Below are 21,938 nucleotides of genomic sequence, written 5' to 3' on the forward strand. Positions count from 1 at the left end.
TGCGCGCCACCGCAACCTCCGACAATTACCACATTTATACAAAACTTTACACTCTAATTTGAAAACCGTCAATTCAATTAACCCTTTTTTGAACCACTGTATGTAAATGTATCTCCATCTCGCTTCGCCTTGCGAACAACGCCGGGGAGGAAATACGCTTGAAATTTTAGCACAAACTCATTTAGCAGTGTTATTTATATCCAAGGGGGGTGGACGGAACGTTGATTGTCTACCCTTTTCTGACGCCACGTAGCCGTTTTTAATAAAGACGGTACAAAATTCTTTCTCACAAAAAACTCCCTTCTGCATCTTCCCCGAATATTCACATCCTACAACACTGAGCCATATGTTTCACGTTCCTCAGAAACTGCGTCGACGGGAAAAGTCCTCTAGAAAATATGGCCCATGCATATGCACTCATATATGAACATAAATTTACATTTGTACATGGAGTGTTGTGTAAAATGAAGTGAAGAGTTTGTTTAACTCCATTTGAAGGTAGAAATGTAACACCCTTTGTTTAAAGCAATTGTTCGGTTTTAATATTATACATTTTATTTTTTATATGTTGAGGACTCGCAACGGTTATGTGGCGCGTAAAACAGAAATGTTAACAAGCCCCAGTGAGTATATATAATTCCATACCGTATGCACCATGTAGCGGATCCATTTGTACAAAAGAGGTACATGAGTTTTTTTTTCGGTTTGTTTTTCTTTCACCGCTGTTCCGCCTGTTCGAATTGGAAGAATTATCTTAACCAGGCAAATGGCGAAACTGCATATTTTCCCTTTTTAATAAAAATAATATCGCGTAGGACACAGCAATTTGTTCATTTCCCCATGGGGTTCAATTAAGTACTGTTTTTATATATGCAAGAAGAAACAGAATGCGTCTTTTTTTATTTTTTATTCTATTTTTTTTGTGCTACGTCAGTTATTGTATTGGCCTGCCTTACAATGATACGTATGGGGGGGGTAAGTATTCATGAATATACAAATGGAACATGAAGTTGCGAAAAGCCAAATGGCTGTTCATCTTATTTGTAAAGCTCCAAATTGTCAGCATCCCCATTCGCATATGGAAGCACAGTATATTACATATACGTATACATATATACATATTATATATTACATATTATATACATTTATACCTACTTGTACGTAGATTATTATGTCATAATTAATGGCATACCTCAGCACTTTTATTTGATATCGTACGTTATGCGCCTGACTCCTTGCCCCATATTTTTTCCATCTCATAACGCGTTTATTTTTACGCTGAAGGAAATAATTCCCCTTTCTTCTGCCCTGCTTTTGCAGCTTGCACTTTTGCGTAACGGAGTTGGGTTGGGCCCGTTTCTCCCATTTTTTATAGCGCTTCGAATTTTCATACATATATACGTGCATATACGTATATATAATACATATTCCCGCCTTTCGCCCCAGCTTAGTGTTTAATTCATCAGAGAAAGAACGGTCATAATATGTCGTGTTTGCATCTCGCCATTTGCCTCATGGACTCTTGCAGGACTGTGCCATTTCATTCCCTTTTACATAAAAATTTTAAAATTATTCCCACCTGTTGTTCATAAGTTGACGTGTCATCGTACCTTCTCCTGCGCCACTGTATGTACATATATATGTATATATGTTTATATATAATATATTTATATATATATGTTTCCATTTATTTTTTTTATTTTTTTTTTTTCTTTTATTAGATTGTGGAAACATGTTTTAACGATGCTTTTGAATAAATTCCCGCCGACCCCCCATTTTTCTCCTTATTTTTTTTGTGATGTACGTGAAAAATAGCTTTGGGATTTTTTTTTTTTTTTTTTTTTCCGTTTTTTTTCACCTTATACGGAAGTTTACCAAGTCACATTTTGGAGACCCTTCTTTTCCGCCGCGTTCCTTTGAACCTTTCGTCTGTCCGAGGGCGCTGTGGGTGGACCATTCCGTCTTCCAAGCGTTGCGTTGCTCGCCATCAGTGAAGCTACCTATCAACGGTGAAGTTACCTGTAAACGGTGAAGTTACCTGTCAACGGTGAAGTTACCTGTCAACGGTGAAGTTACCTGTCAACGGTGAAGCTACCTATCAACGGTGAAGCTACCTATCAACGGTGAAGTTCCCCCCACGAACGTAGCATAATATGAGCCGCGCAGGCAGACCACAGGAATGAACTCTCTGACAGGAAGAAACGGCAAAAATGACAACTATGATCAAGCTGCATTATGATGAGAAAAATGACGAAGAAGAAAATATGATCATTCGGAGCGCCGACTACGAAACTTTCAAATCCTATGTGCTAAAAAAATACGATAAAGTATACGAAATTGTTAATTACGAAAATGAGAACATAAATTATTATAGCGTCAAATGGATTAACTTTATAAACAGGAGGGTACCAATTTTGCTCCAAAATAAAAGCGGACCATGTCCTCTTCTTTGCATTACGAACATTCTGCTTCTACGTAACCAGCTACAGATTGACAGGAAAATTAAGAAAATATCGCAGAGTTTCCTCGAAAATAAAATTATGAACATACTGTTAGAGTCCAATAAGAAAAATGTGACTGATAATACCGCGTCGTGTAATTATAGGAAAAATATTATAGAGTGTGTAGATATATTACCTCAGTTAAAATACGGACTAGACGTTAATTGTAAATTTACTAATATTCATTCATTTGAGTACACCAAAGGGTTGTGCATATTTGACATGCTCAATATCCCATTATATCATGGTTGGGTCATCTCATCGGAAGATGTAATGTTTTACTCCTACCTGAAAGATTATTCCTACAATGTCATAATAAATAAAATTGTGAGATATAATGAATACTACGAGAGAAAGAAAAAAAAAAATGCAGACGATACTTCCAATGGGAGAACTACCGCTTTGTATCAGTTGGAGGGTGTGGAGGAGGAAAAAAGGGACGATTGCCATTTTGAAGAATCCTACAAGAGGGATATGCTCATGGATGGCCCGACAAATACTTCAAGAGGAGCCTCCAACTGCCATCAGAAGAAAGCTGCACCCAACGATGCCATTGGCAACATAAACAAAGGAATCAACAAAATCACAGAAAAAAATGAGAAGGAAAAAGGCATAAATAGTGTACCCATTTTTCCAGATGATCTTGATAAAATATCAAAAGAAAATTCCAAGAAGACATTATTTCAAGACAGCTCCTCTGTGCACCTTATTACTGACCCCCCCTTGGATGCAGACACAACAAAAAAAAAGAGCACATTTTTTGGTAAGAAAATCACAAGTCGAGATGGGTCTAGCAGTAAGAGCAGAACTCAAACTAACGTAATAAACGTAAAGCAGTCATGCTCCATAGATTTGGAAAAAGGTGCAAATAAGTACAGCGGTGAAACAGGGCACAAGTCGGACGGATTCGTTGTGAAGGAAAGTAAAACGCCAAGTAATTTGGCCACCTCTGTAAAAAAAAACAACGCAAATAGGAACGCCACTATTGGCGCCAATGTAAATATCAGTACCATTGCCAGTGTTGTTAGCGCCATCAGCAGTGATAACAGCAGCGGCGATGTGAATGCGGTACCCACGCCCAAATTTCCGGAGGATCCCTTGCTGAACAATTCTACCAGTATAATTTCAGTTGAATATTCTTCTGAGGGGAATACCCAGGGTAAGTCCAAAAAATCCTCCTCGGACGAAAGGAATATTAGAAATAATGAATTGTTTATGCAATCAAACGGAATAGCTAGCTTAACTAGCGAAACTGCGAATGCAGACATAGCAGATAATTACACAGAAAATAGTGAAAATTTTATTATGAAAAATTACAATACAGATATAAATTTAACTCCATACGAAATTCACGAAGCGGTAATTATTTCCCAATTTCTGGAAACATACAAAACTCAATTGACATTAGTTGGGTTGAAATTATTGCAAGAAAATTTGAATCCAAATCAACTTGTAGCTTTTTTCAGGAATAACCATTTTAACACCCTTTTTAAGTATGAGAATAAATTGTTCTTGTTGGCTGCAGACATTTCCTTTCTACATTTGAGTTGTACATGGGAATTATTTGACAACGTAGACAATGACACCTCCTACTATGATAACAATTTTAGGTGCATATCAAATCAGAAAATTTCGGAAAAAAATTTAGACCATTCCATAATTTATTTGAACTATTATGATGGCAGTAGTGCCAAAAATAACATGCATTGTGTGAGGTCCAATGCGCCCTTTTCAAATGATAAAAAGAAGAAGAAAAAAAAGTGTACCTTTATGTAGATTGGTGCGTTAACGTGTTTATTAGGTCCCTACTTTAGCGTCCACTAACACCCCTTAGAAGTGCGCATATATGTGCATATATACATGCCAGCACATGTGTGCGCGTCGTAGGTCCCATATACGACTTATTTGCGCATTTTTACGTATATGTGATTATTCCCCATTTTGGCTTTCTCTTTTTTTTTTCAAAGTGCCAGAGCGAATTTTCGTCTCTTTGTTATTATACCCACGCCCCTCTAGGCATGTGTACCCAACCCACATGTGATCCCCATTTTTAATATGAATGATACCTGTGTTGCGAAAGCGTTTATATCTCCCCTAATTAAATTTTTCACTTTAATTGAATAAGTAGTGATATATGTATATTTATGATATGTCTTTGGTTCGGTGCATATGCCTGTGTATACGTGTGCACACAAGTGGGTGCATGTATATCATATGCGGTTTAATTAAAATTTTTCGTTTACCTTTTCTTTTCTTTTCTTTTCTTTTTTTTTTTTTTTTTTTTTTTTTTTTTTATACCTCCTTTTTGCATTTAACTATCTTTTGACATAATTGCGGAGAGAGGTACTTCATTTTGAATGTTTTTTTTTTTTTTTTTTTTTTTTAAATGTGTGTTTAGGCATATATGTATTTTTATGTGCACGCATTTTTAAGTACACTCATTATTAATGCATGCATTTTTAAGTACACGCATTTTTAAGATATCCTTTCGAGTAAACCCTTCAACAGGAGAGTCTTCTCCCTTAGGCAGTTTTCATTGCAGAGAAACACATTTGTATACTTCAAAATAAAATTGTAAAACGTTAGCAACAATGTTCTTTCCTTTTTGTCAACAAAGAGGAGGACATAATTTTCCTTTCCACCATTGGTGAGGATGTACAATATGTCTATGAGCACTACGCACTCGGCGCAATTTAGCAGTTTTTCTTCATCTTCCCTTTCTTCTACACATCCCAATTCGCCATCCGATGGTGACTTGGAAGTTCTATCTATTTCCTTATCAACATTGGGGGGTAATCCTGCGCAGGCGTCTCTCTGCAATTTTATTTTTATGTCCTCGTTATCCATATTTTCAAATAAGGACAAGAAGTTATTTTTAAAAAGGGAGTCTAGAATATCTACGTAAAGATCCCTATCGAGGTTGAACTGGAATATGTGTTCTTCCAAAAAAGCAGTTTTGAGAATATCGATTTGTTTTTTGAAGTTGCTTTTTATTTCATTTGAATTCCAAAGGAGCTCGAAGCTTATCTTATTTTTAATTTTGTTTTTCCCGAGGTTTGCTCCCCTGGACATGGTGAGGAGGGGCGGTTTCGTTTCTTCCACGTCACTCAGCGCGGTACTCTCGCTCAGGGTGAGGCTACTATCCGTATCGTGGTGGTTATCTCTTTCGATTTCCCTGTCCTTATGCCCCACAGTGTTGTGCTCCCCCTCAGACACTGCTCCCAGGCTGCTATTTTTTCCCACTGGGGCATTTCCCCCATCATGCACCTTTGGAGGGTTTCCTCCCTGTGCGAAATGCCTTAGGTATTTCCTTTCTTCAGAAGGGGAATTCCACCCCCCAGATGCACACCCCGTACTTGGCTCCTCCGCGTTTGGCAGCCCCGTGAGGCATTTAACATCGTTTCTATTATTTTCCAAAGGTATAATTTCCTCAGTTTGCTCTCTTGATATAAGTTGAATAGTTAGCAGTCTTGGCTTCAGTTTGTATCTCTCCAAAAGGGTAGATGTGTATTCAGCTTGTCTCCTCGCCCGTCTTTTTGTATCAATTTGGGTTATCACATTTTGTAGAAGCTGGATCGACTTATCAATATTGAGAGTGGAACAACAGTTCATATCATTTGCACACTCCTTGGCGAATTTAAAATCCTTAAGGGAATATTTATAAATTTTTAGCTTATATCTTGCCATCCCCCTTAGGTAGTATGCCTTGAAAAGCACATATTTAATATTCACCGTCAGGGAATTCTTCCCTATACAGTAGCTAGCACAATTTTTATGCTCAGGTAAAAAATATTTGTAAAATAAAATTATGGAAGAACAATCATTGATGCTTTCAAAATAGGAAGACAGCCTCTGATATACTAATGATCTGTTTACAAGAACTTTAGTCCTAAGGATGCTTAACTGTTCAATATTTTTATTCAGAAAAATTTGCTTATTCTGGGAAAGTACATCTATGTATAATTCATTATCTAGATTTTGTTCGATCTGTAAAAATATATTATTGTTGCTTAGTTCGAAGTCTATGTAGTTAATTATGTCATTGTAATTTTCTAAACATTTATTGTACCACCTCTTTTGGTAGTTTATTTTTCCTTCTTCGTTTTTCGAGAGGTATATATCATAAACTTTGCAATCGATCTTCATTAACCGCTCTTCTTCGTTTCGTCTGTTCAGAACACAATTGTTACTTTCACTTAACCCATCTTTTCTTTCTGCTTTTCCCCAAATACCATTGCAGATATTCATGCTGTTTCTTCTTTCCGTGTCGATAGTAGGGGCTAATTCTTCTATCTTTCTCTCCCAATGAAGTATCCCATCAGAATATCCTCCTTTTTCAGTTCTCTCCGATGCTTCCCCATTGTGGCCTTCACGATCTTCACCTGACCCATCATGGCCATTGTCAATATCTTCTATTTTGAGTTTATCCCACGCATTGTAATAGCTATCCAGCGAATTCTGGTCCCTCTTTAAGGCATTATTATTTTGTCTCAATTCTGTTTCTCTATGAAGGATATTGGCAGCTGCCGGATCTACAATCTCTGAAGATCTCCCATGGAGTTTCTGCCCCTGTCCATCATGGTCCTTCTTTTTCTTCTCCAGTTTAGCAGCAAAACTTTTGCTTCCCTTCGCGGGGCCATTTCTTACTGTGGACGACTGCTCCTTTCCACTGTTCCCTCCTACCTCCTTGCTGACTTCGCTTTGCCACGCGTACAGATCCTCGAAGTACTCCTTTATCTCTTCCGAGTTGTGTTTGAGCTGTTTGGCAATTTCGACGTGAGACTGAGCCATTTTGCCTCAAATTTGCCTTCACCCTGAGCAGGTGTGCGGGTTATCGTGTCAGTGTGTTGTCGTGTTAGCGGAAAAGTGGGCAGGAGGACGGGCGGGTGTGCTTCCCACTTTAATGCTTCCGCTATAATGCCAATTTTTTCTGATTCTACGCAAAACCGTACATACGCGTGCTCCTTCAAGTTTGCACACGCAAAGTCTATAGCGCATCTACTAGGATCTCTCGCCCCCCAATTGTAGGAATAAAAATAAATTAGAAACACTTTCCTTTTTTTTTCCCCTTTGTTAACCGGGTGTTATATTCTGATATATCATCTTGTGCTATTTTGTAGACCCCCCAAGTTGGGTAAAACGGAGAAGTATAGAAGAAAGGAACACATTTCTACGGGGCCATTTGGACGGTTTACATCGCAACTCCAATGCTGGTGCTTCTAGCGCGCCTCATCGTTCGGCCACCTCGTGTGGTTATTTTTAGTTTGACGTGGTGCGAGGGCATTTCAGCCCTATTTTGAAGATTGCACACGGGCAAGTGGACAGAGGGGGTAACACGTGCGCTAGCGGTACATTTTCTCTCCCCTCACTGTGTGAAAAGAAAAAGTATGCTTGTATCCAATTCTTCCAACATTGTGTGCAAATTTCGCTCCTTTTAGGCGGACTCATTTTAATACTCTATTAATTCGAATCATTATAGCAAAAAATTTACGCACGATATTTGTGCACCTTTCAATGAGCTAAAAAAGTTTTCTTCTTATTTAAAAAGCAGCCAGATGGCGCCACTCTAGCGTGTGAGAAAATACTTATAAGAAATTAAGCAGTTACTAATTCAGTGTCCTTTTTTTTGAAACATAAGTTTCGCTCTAAATATATGTATATACCGTATATACCCACATAGAACACGTATATATACAATACATGTGGGATTCATAAAACAGTGGTGAAGGGGAGAGGATTATTCATTTTGTTGGGGTTACTAAAGAATGATCCTTTTGTAAACAGATTTTTGCATAATTTCAAATATTAAAGAAGATATATATATTAACATGTCTAAAAATACAAAGGAACATATTCAGAAATGTATATATATTTAAAAATACATGTGTATATATTTTGAAATATATAATAAGATATTTAAAAATGATTATATACAAATTGTAAGTTGAAACAGTACAATCGGGTATACTCCGTTTTTTAAAAAAAAATTAAGACGAAAATTAAAAAAAAAAAAAAAAAAAAAAAAAAAAAAGGTGTACTGGATTACTTTGAAATACAAGGAATTTTTGAGGGACAATCAAAATACCCTACATTTTGAAAGAGACAGACTATGAAGCAGGCGAGATAATACAAAACAGACGTGGTGTTACAAAATGGGTGCGCTACAAAAATAGACGCACTACATCATGGGAATGCGTTGCAAAGTAGGGAACCGCGATATTCCTACTATGCAAAGTGGGGGGGGGGGGCGCTGTAAAAACAACGATGCTGATAAATAGACTAGTGGGGTGGATGCGAATATTGACAGCTGTAAAGTGTGTGTCCACAAAAAATGAAAAAAACTCGGGCGAACCCTCAGTTCTTCTCATAGTGCTTCTTCATGGGACCCCAAAAAGGCTCAGGGTTCATCAAGGTGAACAGTTTCACATTATCAGTATTCTCTTTATTATTGACAGAAATATCAATATTGTCAATGGTTGAATTTTTTTTAAAAAATTCATACGACAATAATTTCTCCTTCAACTTTTCATCCTTTATAGTATTTATGGAATATACTTTTTTCGAGCTTTCCTCAGTGCCTTCCTTTTTCTTATTGTCTAGAGCATTCAATTCTTCCTCCTTCTTTTCCACAGTATCGCGATTTCTCTTTTTGGAATTTACTTTATAAATAATGGCACGAAAAATATCCATAAAGACACTGTTAGGAGCATTAGTCTTGATACTATCTGGATCCTTGTGAAAATAGGATACTTCATAATTCAAATTTAGCAGTGCGTTTACAAACAATTTTCTAGAAATGGAGCACAGTCTAAAATTTCTAAATAGGTCTGGCAAATTATAATACAATGGAATATTTATTTCTTGTTTTAGGCAACGGAAATTTATTAATATTCTATCCCTCGATTTGATGGTGTTTAAATTGTAGTTTTGTAAATTTTCCAGTAACGATATACACGTGTTAATAAACTCAGCATTGTGCATCTTCCCGATGTAGATGGGGCCACCTATCAGCATTTCTCCTCCGCATTCTAGACACTTGTTAGAAATGGTTAATTTTCCGCTTTTGTATTTATTTCCTAAGCCGGGATTGTTTTGCATTGGTTGATCCTTTGGAGATGGAACTCCAGTCATCACATCAACAGCCGCATTCTCTGTGCACTCGCTATGTGCAACATTTTCAACATCACCCCCTTCATCTCCATTGGTAAGTTGTTCACAATTACCTCCTTTCTCTACCACGTTATCACATGGTACCTTATCAACCGTATTAACTCCGTCTTCCACATTATCCACTGTATCCCCATGGGTCGCGTCGTGCGCAAAATTTTCAGATGCGAATTTTCCCTTTTCATAAGAATTCTTATTAGCATCATGCAAATGGTCTAACTGTGCATCTGGAATATTTCCTGCAATTTGAGAATCCTCCTTCTCTTCTTCCATCTGGTTGTTTAAAAATTCCCCATCCTTATGCTTGTTCTGTTTCCACTTCTTGTTGTATTTCCTATTATCGGTTACTGACAGATTCCTATCCTTCTTCGTTGCCAAGGGGTTCACATGAAAGCTGGAACAACTATTGCACTGATAAACCATCCCACTATCAGTGCAGAGGTCCTTGGTCTGTAAAGTATCATCTATAACTTGTACTAATATGCGAATGTAAAAATCAATATTAAGAGAGGAAAATGGAATAACGCATTTCTTATACTTGGAGGCGATAGTTTTTATTTTGTAAAACAATACTCTTATGCTATACTCCTTATTGTAAGGAACTCTCTTGCTAAATATCATACTGTTATATTTGTAAAAGGAGACATCTGGAAATTTTCCATTCAATACTCTCATATCTGTATTCGTTATTAATATGAAGAAATTGCTTCTTCCATATTTTAAGCAGCTTTCCAAATAATCTATGGACGATCCATATGGGTCTATGTCGATTATATCGAACATGTACTTTTCCGAGAGTTTGCTCCTTTGGATAATTTCATCCATCATACTTTCGCTGAGGGGGGGGTTCTCTCCTCCGTTCTTTTTTCCCCCGGAAGGGATTGTCTCTGTGTGGTTTGCTTCATTGTCTGTTCCACCGTTTATTGTTGCCTTGGCGGGCCCATTCCTCGCTTGTGTTGTGCTTGCCCCTTTTGCGTACACTGTTTTGTCGTTCTCCTCGTGCAGCATATCAATTTTGGTGGAGGATTCTTCATTGCTAGAGAACACGGTAGAGTCACTGTCCTCTAAATGATGGTCATCCTCAATAGATTTATTTTTTGTGCCTACATTACTCCTACCGTTGTTACAAGATTTATTACCATTATTATTATGCGAGGGGTTATCAACATTCATGCCCTCCTTAACTTCGTTGTTTCCTTTGCCTCTATTGTAATTTGATATATATTTTAAAAATTTAAAAGCTTCCTTAAAGTAGTCGTTATAATCCGTTATGCTATTGACGTAGGTAAAACCAATATCTAATTTTTTCGTGTTTCTCTTCTTCGAATAAATATTGTCAACATTAAGTATGTTCATAACGCTATTTGCATCATTACATAGAATTGTATACTTCTCCTTATTAATATTATTTCTTTTAAAGTTTCTCCTTATCTGTTTACAGGCATATTTATCAATATCATTTGTAATGATATGGTTTATGGTTTCTCCTAATTCCTTTACATACCTTATACTTCTTATTCCACTTGCACTTAACAATTCGATGATGTTAAATCCCCTGAACAGAATTTTTCCGTTGTCTTTATTTTTATTTTTTAAATATATTTCTAACGCTTTTATCAAAATTATACTCATGTCACGATTAAACACCTGGGCCTTGTTGTAAAAAATGTGCTTACTCTTGTTTTTTATTTTCACACTTCCTTCAAATATGTACTTGCTATTTTCGTTGTAGAAGGAGCTTCCTCCTCCTTCTACTTCTCTTCCATTTTTCTTCCCATAATTTCCAATATTGTTCCCTTTATTTGGTTTATTATATTTATTGTGAAAATGGTTTCTATTCTCTCCATCGAACTTTCTTTTACGCTTATCATTACTGTTCACTTCATTCTTAATTCCTATCATTTTTTTTTTCTTCTTTTTTTTTTAAAAATAAAATTTATGGTATGTGTGCAGTTAAGGTGTACTTGCTCGACGTACGGACAATGGAATGCCGGGCACAAATGCCTCTAATCCGGTGCAAAATGGCAAGTACAGGTGGCGTGAAAGTATGTATATGTACTTAACAAAGATGCTGCAAGTTATATACTATGTGGTTGTTAGGCGTAAACATGTGCGAAAGCATAAATATATATACGTACGTAACATATGGACGTTGTAACGATGTGCTATACAAATGTGTATTGAAAAAATGTGCTGTACACATGTACGGCTAATACATACTACAAATTTGCATTATAAATAAATGCAAGGAAAAGAGAGAGAGAGAGAAAAAAAAAATGTATGTGCTATATGGATATGTATGAACAAATACGTAGATTAATGTACTCTTTGTGAAGGAATTTCGTTTTCACAATTTCTACACCTTTGCATTCATTGAAGAAATAAAGAAAGGTAAAATAGAATGCGTATTCCGATAACATCACCATATAAACAGTTCACTCATTTTTTATTTTCTGTGATCGAAGTGCAACGTGCACATACGAAATGTACTTGTAATATTATAATAAAAGGTGCGGATTTTTTCTGTTCCTTTCATCACACTTACTCCTACTATTTATTTTCTACTTGGAAAATATCAAAGAATAGCGTTTTCCACTTTGCACTGTGAAGCGCGAACATTTTAATAAAATTTTGTTAAAGGGAAATGGAACAGGAAATGTAAAAATTGCATACATATATATGTGCAGTTTGTTTTATGCATACGAATTTTTGCTAATGTATATATAATACTAAATGAAAAAAAGGAAAAAAAACAACAAGGGGGCTCTTTTTTGTAAAAGTTTGGGTTCTCTCAACTTGGATGTTATTTTTGTTGTGGACTTTTCTTAAGATGTTTCCTTTTTTGTTAAATCTTCTTTCACTTTTTGCGATTTGAGATTTGTTCCTTTACAGTAGAATTTCCCTTGGGATGTAAATATTTTGGAAGAGAAAAAAAAAAAAGCGTTTTGCTCTTTTGTGTTTATTTGGAGGGCGCTTCTCTTTATTGTCGTCGTTTTTATACTTAATATAACGTGGTTATTTTTTTCTATAATTGTTGACGTTCCATTGTTTTTGTTTTTTTTTTTTTAGAATATATTTTAATTTTACATAAAGATATAAAGTGCGTGTTCCCGATTGTTGTGGCTAATTTTGCGTTTTAATGATAGCCATTGCATAATACATACAAGGTATCTATTTTATTGCGTGCTTTTCACGTCGTGATAATATGTTTACCTTTTTACGCGTGTTTTTTATAATTGCCCTTACCCCTTTTTCATTTATATATTAAATTAATTTTAGAGAAGAATTTTTTTTTTTTTTTTTTTTTTTCGTATTCTCGTGGGCAGGCTATTAATCTGGTATTCTTCATATGCTATGCGCATATGCTTTATTTGCCATTTCGTGCGGACAAAAAAAAAGGAAGCAACGAAATCAGAGAGAACCCTTTGTATATACAATATTATTTATGCACAAAAGGATTCGGAAATTGCGCATAGTGATTTGTTATCCTTCGTATAATGGGAAAATAGCCCTTTCAAAGAAGGTATATAGAAAAAATGCATACTATTATTCCTCATTAAAACGCTTTATTATTTTCTTGGCGCCTTAAATTTTTATGTGAAAGGAAGAACAAGGAGCCGAATGACTGTTTTACATGTCAAGGGGCGTTTTCCCATTAAGCACGAAGAAAGCAATGCCCAAGGGGTAAAACATTAAAGGCTACAATATGCATTTATATACCTCTGTATGATAAAAATGCAAGAGAGAAAAAACGGTGCTCTTTCCCGCAGAGTAATATATTAGGGAAATGGCTTATATACAACGCCCTTTTTCACTATATACCTTCCGATGGGGTATCGTACTCATGCGTGTATTATTTATATATAATACCTACGTAGTATTTTATTGTATATATGGTACCATCCCATTAAAGTGGAAAAGGCGCGATGCCCCACCAAAAATAAGTCACGGAAAATTGCAATTCTTTTCCCCTTTAAAGATATTTCCTTCATTAAAAAAAAAAAAAATTAGCGCACTCATTTATTCCGCGAACGTTACGCACAAAATGGGGAACTTCTGGGCCTCCACAAGCAGTGTGTTCTTTGCCCCTTCGCACGTAAATATACATTAGTGTATGTATAACATTTTTTAAAGTTGAAATGGAGTTATATAGAATTTGCAGAATTTGGTAATTTAGCGCATAATGGAAAGGGGCAAAAAAAAAAAAAAAAAAAACATATGGTGCAAACGTCGCCGGCAACTTGTAACGATTTGCTTATTCTTGACAGACAACTGTTAGCAAAATAAAAAATTGCGCAGTGGTTGACAAAACTGGTGTTAGCCTGTTTGCGCAAAACTGCTCCATTATGATCGCACAACCTGCTCGTATAACCCATTCGTTGTTCCGTGAGAAGAAAGTAGCCATGCCCTCACATTTATCGGGACCTCCCGTGTTACATTTTTGATGTTATGAAATAAATTCCTTCAGAGAGTGCTACAAACGATTTTTCACTTGGCTGATAAATCAAATGAGGAAAGTAAAACGGGGGGCATGTGGAAAAAACGCACTTCTGAAAAGGCCGTATGCCTTCTTTCTAGCCCTCAGTTTTAACTGCATCCTTGTTTGTGCTCCCTCCCTTTTTTGTTTCTTTTTTCCACCGTATGATTATGCTATTTTTCTGAAACAAAATAACCACCTAGCTCGATTGTCCACCTGGATAAAATTACACCGTGGCACGTTACAATTAATTGGCGCGTGTTTACATCACGGGCATGCGAAAAGAAATGTGCGAACAGTTGGTATACACACATGTACATGCGCGCGTATGAATATGTATGCACACATATATATATGCATATGCGTACTTGCCATGTATCAGCGAATTGAACTTTGCCGCAAATATATAATAGGCATTCGTCAAATTGGTGTGCTGTACGCCCTTTTGCAAATGCAAGTCTTTACATTATGCGCACATAAACTCTCCTTTTTCGACAAAAAAGGAATTCTAAGAAAAAAAAAAAAAAAAAAAAAAAAGCAAAAGAAACAGTGATGTGATGTGATTTTCCTCTGAAAAAAAAATAATAACCCCCAAAGCACTTGAAGTACGCAAGACAAAGAAATTTTACTTGTATTATGTGGTGCAAGTCCTCCAACACAAGCATGTGAGTGTATGCATATATGTATTTGAAAGATACGCCTATGTGCGTGTAAACACACATGTGCGTTATGCTATTTAGGTGTCGAGGGCAAAGGAACACAAGCGTTAAAGAGAGCAAAAATGTAAAGGCAGTTTTATGTTGTTCTAGTGAGCAAATGACAAACGCTTCGAATAATGGCCAAGGAAAAAAAAAAAAAAAGGGAATGCACCTGCATATAAAATATATCTCCCTGTGTATGTGCAAAGCTCTGTAGCGAAAGTATTCCCATTTGTCAAAAAAAAAAAAAAAAAAAAAAAATGCCGTAAATAATAAGGAAAAGTTTTCTGTGCGTATTATAGGATTATGCATTTCAAATGAAGGAGGGTCGGTTCTCCTTTTCCTTCAATTGTTAAAAGTCTAGGAAAAAAAAAAAAAAAAAAAAAAAAAAAATGAGTCATACAATATTAAAACAATTTCATGGGAATGTGAAAAAGGATGAAAAAAAAATTTTTTCCCGTGAAATATCTTTTCATGTGCTGAAAAAAAAGGAAAAAGGAAATTAAAGAATTTTATCACATGAGGAGAATTATACATTTTATGAACAAAAGGGGAGAAGAAAGCTATTTAATGCTTATTTTTTCCATTTTTAAAGCCTTTCTGGCAAACCCCATTTTAATTACGTTTCCACTAAGCACACATTAAAAGGATGTTTCTTATCTGAGCACACACCACTTGGGGATGCTCCACAGCCGAACACACACCCAAGGGGAGGGTATCTACCGAACGTACACCCGATATATTCGTTTTAATTAAGAACGGCACCAAATGGGGACACCCGAACTAGTGCTGTGAAACTTCTGTTATTACTTTGCCACGCGCGTACCCCCTATGCGCATGTATATACATGTGTATGCGCTTAGCGGAATTTCTACCCACATTTGCATACGAACAGCACACACGTGCCCGCCTACGTATGTACATGCCTGCATATATGTGCGCACAACGCGCGTATGCTCTCTTCATCAAGTGTAAAATTGTGTGCAATTTCGGTTGCGCCCATGAGAAATGATTTCAACGCCCCTCTTCCGAACGTATTTAGAGACGTGTCGAGGGGAAAAAGGAATATCAAAGTAGAGACGCCAAGCTGATTAATTACGCTTCGCAAAACACAAAAAGGCCGAAAGGCGAAAATTCGCAAAACAGGGGAAAATTTCCATCCCGCTGTCGCGAGGTAAAAGGAACGCAAATGGAAAACACGGCAAAAAAGAAGGCTAACGAAAAGAAAGGAAAAAAAAAAACTGACGATGTTAAGGAGCGGATACTGAGCGGGCGACCCGTTCTGTGCTTTGATGAAGAAATTGATTTCGACAAATGTGGCCCTGTCAGTGCAGAACAGATTGACGACACAACAGAAAATAAGAAAAAAAAAGCAGGTTATGAAAATGTCAAAAACGCTTCGTTAGACAGTATAGAAATAGGTACCAAAAAGAAAGGCTCCAAAAAAACGAAGGAAGGAAAAGAACATGATACTCATAGAAACTCAAACGATCAGGAAAAAATACATCAAAGAAAAGGAAAAAAAAAAGGTACAGGAAATGCCAACAGTAGTAACGGTAATGATTTTGACGATGAAGACGGAATTAGCATTTACAAAAATGTAGATAAGCATGGCGCATCCAGTTTTAACGAAGACTATGTGTTTAACGAGGTAGACAGCACCACCAATAGTTCTTCAATCCTCAGGATTCAGAGAAATAATATCGAATTGAAAAAAAAAGGTTCGTCAAAATTTATAAAATTACAAAGTAATAACAATGGTGAGGTGTTGAATAAAGAAAATAATGAACAACTAAATAAATGGATCGAAACATTGCCAAGTATCAATTCCGAGATAGGAATCTTATTGAATAATCACCTCCCTTGTTACAGGATCCTTGACAATATTAAAAGAATCAACAAAATAAAAAGTGTTGTTTATAATGATAATGAAAATGACGAAATGTTGAATACAATTGAAAAATCAAATATTATGTTTAATTCGATAAAACTAACCACCAAGGAAAAGTACATCATCAGATTCCTGTGTGAGGGGTCTTCCCACACGTTATCCGAGTTGGTAGAGTTGTTGTTTTACGTCCTCAACAATGAAGAATTAGTACTTGATAGGTTCCCTATAAAAATCGCTCCCACTTCTGACAAAGAAGGAGGTAACGTTATATTTTCACTGAACCAAGCGAATAATAGTGAAAAAGGGGAAGAGAACAACATATCGCTGAGCAAAGATAATGAAAATGATGAAAGTCGCGAAAATGAATGTAACATTTCCATGGATAATTTCTCCGATGAGGAGTACTACTCTGATGATGGGGAAAAGAAAAACTATAACATCCATATCAGTAGGGAGGATCTTCTCGCAAGCATCCCCATTCTACTGAGCAGAAAAAGTCTAGGAGATAATATGAAAAAAATGAATGTCAGTAAAAACGAAAATAACGAAAAGGAATGCCTTTGGGTTTGGGAAAATGACAACTACGAATTATTCCCACCGTACTACAAAGAAATATTCAAGTACTTCAAAGAATTTAGGAATAACCAAAGCAAAATATATAGAACTTTAATAAAATTAAAAAACTCCATTCTGAGTAAGGATCTACAGAGCATCGTAAAAACACATGATTATTTAAATGAGCTGAAGAAGAAACAATATTTAGAATCTGAAAAAAGATGCAAAAAAATTTTAATTGAGAAAAAAAAAATCATCAAAAGGAAAATGGACATAAAAAAACAAGAAGAAAAAAAAAAAAAAATAGAAGACGCGAAATTTCTGGAAGAAAAAAAAGCTGCAACTATTAACAAGTTGGATAGCGTTGTAGCACAGAATAAAACTGAAGAGAAAAAACCCAAACAACAGAACTTAATATTGTCATGGCTCACAATGAAAAAAAATGAAAAAGCAAACTCTGCCAATTCGAATGAAAATTCAGAACAATTCATTAAATACCCAATTGCCAATGTGCTCAGTTTTAATGAAGCCCTACGGGACAAATTAATGGAAGCCCAAAACCAGTTACCCATATGTAGGAACCTGCAAAATTGTGTCGATCAGGCAAATGGGGGGAATAACTCTCCCCCAATGCATCAATACTTTTTGTAGAGTATTTCCCTGCGCATTTTCCAAGTTTCCTATGCTCATCACCAGTGTGCAGGTACACACACGCTTCCTCTCCCCCTCCCCTCTATTTTTTAGTCACGTGCAACCGTAAGGGCGCCATAGGGTCGAGTAGCATATTCAAGAGCAATGGCAATTTCGGTATGGCATAAAGAGGGATCAGAGATAACAGAAATTAAAGGAAAAAAAAATATATATGTATATATATATATATATATATATATATATATATATATATATATAAGGGAGAGAGGGACTGTTCGAATAGGACCATGCTCCTCCACCCCATGTATAAGTGCACAATCATATGTGTTCCGCACATTGTTCATATATCACATTCAATCTATACTCATCATATTTCTTTTTTCAACTTCGCTCTTTACTCAGATAAGCAAAAACTTCTCGAGGATTACGAGAAGATGTGCGGAAATCACAAAAGAACAGTTGTGGATTACTTCAAAGTATATGGTGTGTTAAGCACGAGGAGCGTTTAGCGATATAAATATGTACACGTGGTGTTCCATGGGTGTGTAGATGCATCCTTCAGAATGTGTGTCAGTTTTTAATAACAACCCCCCCTTGAACATTCTTACAAGTGTTTTTTTTCTCTTTTATTTTATTTTCTTTTTCTATGCCTTAATGTCACTATACATTTTGCACGTACCCCCCTAACTTGACCCCTGCAGTCGACAATAAGGAGTTTTTTGAGGAAATTCCATCGGTTGATAGTATCGATGGAAGCAAGTTAATCGTACAGGTAAAGAAATTTGATGATATGTCTATTTACGTGAATTTTATCACCAACGTGGAAAAATTGCGTCATATTTTTCTTTTTGTTTCCAACGGTTGACATGTAGAATGAAAAGGGAGTAAGGTCCAAGCTTTGGGAAGACAACGAATTTTACTGCAAGCTGAAAAACTCAGAGTATATCAGGAGCTTTTATTTTTACGACAATTCGTGGACAAGACCATATATGTCCCTTCTGGTGCATAAAGTTTTAGACGTAATAAATAAATTTTGTTATTCATTATATTTTCCTTCACTCCTACCCTTTATTTTTAAGAATTCCGTTTTGTTTGCACATTTGCATAAATCGCCTTGCATATTATGGAACTTATTATTTTTTCTTGTACACACGCCCACACATGTGTATTCAAAACACCCATGTACACCATCACGACCATCGGCTTTTGTATTTCAGGACAACATCAATTTGCTCCCCTATTATTACAACGATGACATGGAATACGAGAATGATACAAATGAGGATTACTACGAGAAGTTTGAAACCATCGATCTTACTACGGAGAATGAGGAAAACGAAACGGTAGGTTTTTCGGGCGAAGAATTCTTTCCCCTGCATGCTTATGTTTATGCATTCGAGCACTGAATACCTACACATTTTGGTATGCGTTGACGATGGTCCAAACCTTCGTTACTCTCCATCTACACATACCTCTCAATCCCAACCTTCTAACATGTGCAGGAAAGCGACGGAAGCTCCCAAGATATGTTCATCGTGCCAGATAATGAACTGAACACGGATATCAACATAACTCCGATAACAATACCAACAAGTCAGGACATTCATTTCTTCTCATTGTTTAATTGGGAATGGAAATTCGAAGGGAACCCCAAGCGGAATTACGACAGTAAGGAACTCCGTGGAGGGAAAAAGAAAGAAGGAACATATATAAATGATAAAATGGAAATATTTTAAAGAGAAATACACACGATATGAGTGCATTGTGTGGGGTAAATTTCTACACACTTTTGTTGGACAAAAAAAAAAAGAAAAAAAATTATATTTTTTTATATACTCATTTATTTATCCCCGTTTTTACTTGCGCAGTAATTAACAAAAACACGTGGAAGGAGTTCAATCTGATATATAAGGAGAACATTTACGGATGCCAGTACATGTCTTGGGGAAGTAATTATCACCGATTTTTCTCCCTTACGCTTTTCCATCACGCATTTACCATTGATGTTACTAATTTGTACTAAATCATATCTACACCTGTTTTCCAACACGTGTGCATATTTTTCTTCCCCCATTTTACAGAAGAGAATAACCCCTTCATATACCTCTCCGAAAGGAACAGTCCGAAGAACACTTTGAACAATTATGACATTAAGAAATTAATAAAGGTGAGGAAGCGACAGAACTTTAATTCGTGCAAATATTTACAGCTATGTGTTACAATGTTTGTATTTTTTTTACTTTCCTATACATGTTGCAATTATTTCTGTGCACACATTTTTTTTTTTTTTTTTTTTTTTTTTTTTTTTTTTTTTGAAGCATTCTCACGGGAAGGTAACAAAGAAGGATGTTCTAGTGGACCAGTTCAAGCTCAAGTAAAATTATTTTTTATTTCTTTAATTCACCAATACAATGTTATGGTAGCGCTTCACTAATTCGACGTTGTTTTTATTTTTCCTCCCAGAAATGAGCACCTAACCAAGGCCGATACGGAGCGGAAATTCAAGACATATTTGGTGTACAAAAAGTGCGAAGATAACAGGAAGGTACTGATGAACATTGCCATGTGTAAACGTAGGGGGGGAACTTCCCCAGCGAAACAACCTCATCAGGATGTGTGTGCGACATGAACCATCTGAACAGAAAAAAAGACCTCACCCCCCCCTCATTTGATTTGTAATTCACGTACAGTGTGTTCATCACCCCGTCGTTTATTTTATTTTCCTTTTTTTTTTTCTTACCGCAGAAATGGATGGCCTCAGAAGAAGGAATTAAATTATTTAAGAACGAGCAACTGCTTACCAAAATTTATAACATCCGCAAAAGAAAGCTAAACCTAATTACACAAAAAATGGAACAAGTGAAGAGACAAAAACGGATGGACAGAGAAAATTTAAAAAAGGAAGAGAAAATAAAAAGGAAAGAAAAATCAAATCAAGAAAAATTATTAAGTAAGGACAACATGAAAAAGGAAGCAGTAAAGGACCCAGAGAAATTGGAAAAGAAGGAAACGATGACGAAAGAGGCGACAAATATTATCCAAAAGATATTTTCAAGTAGCTCTCTGACTGGTAGCAAGAATGTGAAAAAGTGATAAAAAGGTGAAATCATATTTCAAGGTAAAATGGGAACTTACATGAACTGATTCATTAAAAAGAAGGAGGGGAAAATGTAGGTCCATATGTAGGTCCATATGGTTGCATCGGACAGATATAAAGCAAAAGCCTGCACAACTACGGATGACAAAATGCTGTAATTTTTTTTTTTTAACGTACAGATTGTTATCGTGAACGAAATAGCCTTATGAGTATGGGCACACAGAAGAACAATTTACAATTATATTATTCTTCTGTTTAGCTCTTTTTTTTTTCTTCTTTTTCTCATAAGAAGTTACTAAGAGGGACAAAACTTCAAATGTGTTTTATCGCGCTATTGCTTTCACACATCCTGATTAATTAAACACATTTTTTCTTCAATTTTAATTTATATGTATAAAATTTATAAATAAGTTTTGTACATTCTTTTCTTTTTTTTTCCCCCCTTTTTTTTGACATGGGTATATTTACACAATTGTCATATATATCCCCCTTTTGGCATTTAAATTGTAAAATTTTACACCTTTTTTTAAATAACGTGAAATTTTTTTTTTTTTTCCTACTTTCATCAGTATTACTAGCACCAACCCATATTTCTTTGCCAACTTCTTAACATTGTGATGATGACATGAACACAATTAGCTCTCATTTGCACATCACTCCTTCGAATTTGAGTATGTGTACGCAACGGGGGGTATGCAAGAATGGCATCATAACAGAGTTGCGATGGCGTGCCCAGCTTCAAAGTCGGCTAAGAGTGTTAATTCGTTTTTTTTTTTTTTTTTTTTTTTTTTTTGCACCTCAAAGTGTACGAAAATACATCAGCGGCGAACGAGCGTCAGCACATGGCAAACGGAAGGATTCACCTGCGGCAGTGCGCATATTCGTCTTAGTTCCTCCCCAT

General features: G+C 36.0%; 4 protein-coding genes across 4 annotated transcripts; 2 read left to right on the top strand and 2 right to left on the bottom strand.

Moving 5' to 3' along the window:
- Positions 1–2,210: 2,210 nt before the first annotated feature.
- Positions 2,211–4,277, top strand: PKNH_1419900 (uncharacterized protein; the record flags this gene model as incomplete). Its single annotated transcript, XM_002262051.1, has 1 exon — positions 2,211–4,277. One exon carries the CDS (start codon positions 2,211–2,213, stop codon positions 4,275–4,277), a length of 2,067 nt encoding a protein of 688 aa, XP_002262087.1.
- Positions 4,278–4,976: 699 nt separating this feature from the next.
- Positions 4,977–7,292, bottom strand: PKNH_1420000 (conserved Plasmodium protein, unknown function; the record flags this gene model as incomplete). The annotated part of the gene is made up of 1 exon (XM_002262052.1): positions 4,977–7,292. One exon carries the CDS (start codon positions 7,290–7,292, stop codon positions 4,977–4,979), a length of 2,316 nt encoding a protein of 771 aa, XP_002262088.1.
- A 1,563-nt stretch (positions 7,293–8,855) lies between these two features.
- Positions 8,856–11,570, bottom strand: PKNH_1420100 (tRNA (guanine(26)-N(2))-dimethyltransferase, putative; the record flags this gene model as incomplete). The annotated part of the gene is made up of 1 exon (XM_002262053.1): positions 8,856–11,570. The coding sequence occupies one exon, from the start codon at positions 11,568–11,570 to the stop codon at positions 8,856–8,858; it is 2,715 nt and encodes a 904-aa protein (XP_002262089.1).
- Positions 11,571–16,032: 4,462 nt separating this feature from the next.
- Positions 16,033–21,033, top strand: PKNH_1420200 (conserved Plasmodium protein, unknown function; the record flags this gene model as incomplete). The annotated part of the gene is made up of 12 exons (XM_002262054.1): positions 16,033–17,863; positions 18,034–18,096; positions 18,343–18,423; positions 18,642–18,712; positions 18,813–18,959; positions 19,158–19,283; positions 19,443–19,608; positions 19,809–19,889; positions 20,022–20,107; positions 20,259–20,314; positions 20,404–20,485; positions 20,686–21,033. 12 exons carry the CDS (start codon positions 16,033–16,035, stop codon positions 21,031–21,033), a joined length of 3,138 nt encoding a protein of 1,045 aa, XP_002262090.1.
- Positions 21,034–21,938: the final 905 nt, after the last annotated feature.

Source organism: Plasmodium knowlesi (genome assembly GCF_000006355.2).
Source record: "Plasmodium knowlesi strain H genome assembly, chromosome: 14".
Classification (NCBI taxonomy): Eukaryota; Apicomplexa; class Aconoidasida; order Haemosporida; family Plasmodiidae; genus Plasmodium; species Plasmodium knowlesi.